The sequence below is a fragment of the Bidens hawaiensis genome, unplaced genomic scaffold, assembly GCF_021521415.1.
Source record: "Bidens hawaiensis isolate Kalapana, Puna unplaced genomic scaffold, B.hawaiensis_p1.1 tig00059088_1, whole genome shotgun sequence".
NCBI classification, from domain to species: Eukaryota; Viridiplantae; Streptophyta; class Magnoliopsida; order Asterales; family Asteraceae; genus Bidens; species Bidens hawaiensis.
The window spans coordinates 67,936-72,697 of NW_027506428.1; the positions used below are offsets into that span (position 1 = coordinate 67,936).

The 4,762-nt window shown below is 33.2% G+C and overlaps 1 protein-coding gene across 1 annotated transcript; it reads left to right on the forward strand.

The window, feature by feature from the left end:
- Positions 1–1,285: 1,285 nt before the first annotated feature.
- Positions 1,286–2,542, forward strand: LOC143617822 (F-box/kelch-repeat protein At1g16250-like). The gene has a single exon (XM_077090257.1). The coding sequence runs from the start codon at positions 1,359–1,361 to the stop codon at positions 2,466–2,468; it is 1,110 nt and encodes a 369-aa protein (XP_076946372.1). The 5' UTR covers positions 1,286–1,358; the 3' UTR covers positions 2,469–2,542.
- Positions 2,543–4,762: the final 2,220 nt, after the last annotated feature.

Genomic DNA, 4,762 nt, shown 5'->3' on the forward strand with positions numbered 1-4,762 from the left:
ACGTTTGCATTGTATTATTCTTCAATTTCATAATCGATTAGTAACTGATTGCTTGATAGATACCCAACCCCCGGTCTTCAATTCTTGATCTCGAATGCCTTCTCCAACTCAGAATCACCTCAAAGGGACGGCTGGAACTAACTCCCTCGAATAGAATGTGTTAAAACATGTATAATCGATTTTTAGGGATTTTTTATTACCAGATTTTAGGATTTCCGTGTGTGTCTCTAGAAACAAAATAGTTGCGGTCATTTTCCAAGATTTCACATTCTTTGCGCATCGCTAGGCATGTCCTTGGTTCTTCGCAAGACATGCACGTTATCCATATTAATTATGAATCCGGACATGAATGTTAACCAAATACATCCATGTCCCATTTTTTTTTATCTCATTTCAATCTTTAATCCCACACGTACGGTATTCTTCTCGTTTAAACACCGAAGTGACCGAACTATGTTTTCTTCTCGAACATATTTCGTTTCTTTCTCTCTTCCCACGTTTGTTTTCCACTTTCATTTATAACCTTTCGTTTATGCTTCATAATACGAACTTTCACATAAAAACCGAGCAAAATATAATTAAATATATAAATATCAAATAATAACTAAAAACGATTATTAAATAACTGAACATTAAGAAAAAATAAGGAGAATTGTGCATGTGTTTTACAACTCATCTCCGGTTTAATACCGGTATCCGATATCATTTCCTTATCGATCCCTAAGTGTAATCGTGTGAATAATGGAACGGGGATGGGGTGACGTTCCTTTCTATCAGATCTATTAGAAAATCTTGAATGATACTATTATTTTTATGTTTTGTTATATAGTAATTTAAGTATTTTAGATGTAGATAGTTTTACTATAAAACTTGTATATATAATAGTATTTAGAAAACCAGAATGGAATATAATACATATGATATTGGCTTAATTGATAGAAACCAAATCTCTTAATCACTACCGTAGCCTAGTAGGTTTGAAACTCACCATTACTCAATTAATTTATAATAATAATAATAATAATAATAATAATAATAATAATAATAATAATAATAATAATAATAATAATAATTATGATTATTAAAATTTGCATGTACTTTGTTTTCTTCATTGAGATTTTATGGAATGTTTCGACATCGTATTTACCAACCAAAGACTAAAGAGTAAAGACAATAAGGATTCATAAAGATTATAAGCTTACAACAACAAAGAAACATAGTTTTCTTCATCACCAAGACAATCTTTCTTGTTGCATCCGTCTAAGTTTCCAAAGCTCTCAATTTTCTTGTCATAAATTGGAACTTTGACAACAATATTCAAGGCCCGAGCATCAATAATCGCAATTGTTGCTTGATCAATGGGATCCATCACTTCACCATCTTCATCCGCGTCTCCGTCTGAAAAATTTCCCAGACCATCACTTGTATCCGTCACGGTATCCTCTAAACGAACTGAGCCCACTTATGGCATATATGCGGTATTTTCTTACAAAGCACATATAGATGACCGTAACACTTCTTGTGTCATGGGTTGTTATGACCCCACAACAAATATGTGGAGCCACGAGTCTTTTGTTCCTGGGATACCAGAGAACAGTGTTTTGAAAAACTTCGCAATGGTCTCGATTGGAACATCGATTTATATAGTTGGCGGTAGCGTACACAATGTTGAGGTGCGGTCACAAGTGTTACGTTACAATGTTGTCACCAAAGAATGGGCTGCATGTGCGCCGCTAAGCACACCAAGGCAAAATTTTGCTTGCTCGGTTTGTGACGACAAGATCTATGTGGCGGGTGGCCAGACCACCTTGGATGGTGCTATGGGCGTGTCATCTGCTGAGGTTTATGACGTTGTACTAGACAAGTGGGCGCCTATGCCACATATGAGCACCGTTAGATATAAATGTGTGGGTGTCACTTGGAAAGGAAAATTCCATGTTATTGGAGGTTTTACGGGGAACAAAATGCCCTTTATGGACCGTTGTTCAGCTGAGGTGTATGACGTGACAAACAACAAGTGGTGCCACGTCAGGGGTATGTGGCAACTAGACATACCCCCTAATCAGATTGTCGTAATAAATGACAAACTGATAAGTTCAGGAGACTGCCTTAATGTTTGGAAAGGTGAAATCGAGACATATGATCCTGACCTTAACATATGGTATCCTCTTAGAGGATCTATGAAGAAGAATTTGTTATCATTTTCTTGCACAACGAGCGGGATGAACGAAGGACAGACTTCAGAGCCTCTTGAGAGAATATGCTTAACGATGGCATCTATCGGTAGTTATCTGTATTTCCTGGCCGGTTATAGGACCGCGGCATACCAGTCTTCGTGTTGCACTATGTCATTGGTTCATAGGTTTGATACGTCAGCAATGAGCAACCAATGGGAGACTTTTGAGCCGGTTCAAGTAGAGGGGGAGAGGGAGCTTTGCAGCCATTGCTGTGTCGTTCAACTTCCATAAGAGGGGTACTATTTTAGCTTATGTTCTAATTTATAAAGCATAATATAAAAATAAATGTGATGGAAAAAATGAAAACAAAATTGTCTTAGTATACAATGCAAGCCAAATATGAGAGAGATATATGTGATGTCAACACCTTCTCTCAGTCGTTGAATGTCGTTTTTTATTTTAAATTTGTTAAAGTACCATTAGAATTTTATACAATTTGAATGTGTTAACTTTCTATATGTATTTCACAAGTTTCATATAATAGAAAATAAGTTAATAACTGATTCTTCTATATATATATATAGATATATTATAATAAGTAAGGTAAAGTCAAAGTTATGTATTTGTTTGATGACAAGTTTGGTTGTTGCAAAGCTTTGTGTCACAAGTTCAAAGCCCGTAACAAGTGTTTTTTTAATGTTTTCTTTTTCATAATGGTTATGAAAGGCCACAAAATCTCATTTCGATTAGGTCTCCACACTAGTTGAGCCGTTCGTGATTTAGACCTCTCAATGGCGTAACATGTGCGTTATATGGAGATGACAAAAAATCTCGGAACTATTTGCAAACATCGTCTTAAATTTCCTTAGAAACCTATTGCAGCGCTGATATTCATTTCTTATTAAAGTTCTCGTACTTCTTGTTCGTATATATCATACTTCTTGAATGTCCTTAACCATATTTCATCATACACATGTACATGTTGTGTGCATTGATCTTTATGTTTTCGCACCATCTAATAGGTACACAACGTTTATAAAATTGTTTTGGATCTTATTATTTTAGCCACTAATATTAGTAATATAAGCATGGGAGGCTCAGAGGGTGTGCGAGCCGCACCATCACCCGGGGCACGAACTTTTTTTTATACATATTACATATATATATATATATATATATATATATATATATATATATATATATATATGTTTTTTGGTGTTTAAATTAATGTTATTTGCAATTGTTTATAAAATAATTACATGCTCAGAATGGTTTCTGCTTATAATATATCGGTCGATAAAAGTTTTATTCATGTACGCTAGCGAATAAAAATTTTTCGTTAAGGCCTACGGGCTTTTTTATTTTGGCTCGACCGAGGTATTTAAATTCTCGAAAACGACTCTGAATATTAGGCAACACTTGGAGTGTAATACAATTTATTCTGAGAAATATCGGGGAGTTGGAGAAGAAGACCATAAATAATCACTTTACTAAGAATTTTATTTTGTCAAAATATGCTTATAGAAAACACATGTTAAAAAAGTGTTTGCTTCGGGTCTTTACTCACAAATACCTCTTATTTTGGTGAAACATGCAATACATTCAACTATTCAAGCATTGTTGTGCTATTGAATCGTCAAATGAATAAGGTAACAACATATATACCTTTTTAACACACCATTCGGTGAGGATGCTGGCTTTTAACAATATATTCAACGTAATTTTGTTGGTTCCTACTTTTGAAAGGTAGTTAAATTTGATTTGTGATTATAAATAGGACTAGCAATTGGATACCTATTAAATACACTATAAGATCTGTTTAGCAAAAAAGTATACTATGCAATTTATACTTTTTAAAAGTAATAAAAGTTAGAAGGCTAGGTTCATCATTTCTTTTTCTTTATACATAAAACATATAAATGTCACGCTTAACCACCAGAGCCAAGTGTTAAATGAGTCGTTTTTATGTTTGATATTTGTATTAATTGTGTCGCCTCTAACATGTTAAACACGATAAGACACGATTTGGCGGCCTTAATTATAACTTTACAACTAATATAGTATATGATGGTAAGCAGACGCATTGTAATACTTAATTGTTATCGGATTAATTGCTCAACATTGTGTCATCGTTATACATTTTTGTTCTCATAATTCCAACAATGTTTTATATAGTATAAATGAAAAATGTAATGTAATGTCTGATAATTCTCATATAACCTAGAACTGAATCGTAATTATGCATTTCTGTTCAAATGTTTACTACTTTTTCATAGTGAACTAATCAGTAAATATAGTAAATTATTTTGCAATATGTTTTTTATGTCGCATCTTTTATGATCAACTAATTCTGTAAACGTTACAAGTAATAACTAGTTTTTTATTTTATGAGATAATTTAACCTTCAGCATATTTATATCATTTATAATTTGATATATGCACCAGTTTGACATATACGGATTGCACTGATATATAACTCTACATTGGGGTGAAATCCGGTACAAATAAAATTAGCATACTAAACATACAAGTAACTAAAGTAATTAACGTTTTGAACTACAGTAATTATGTTATAAAAAATAATA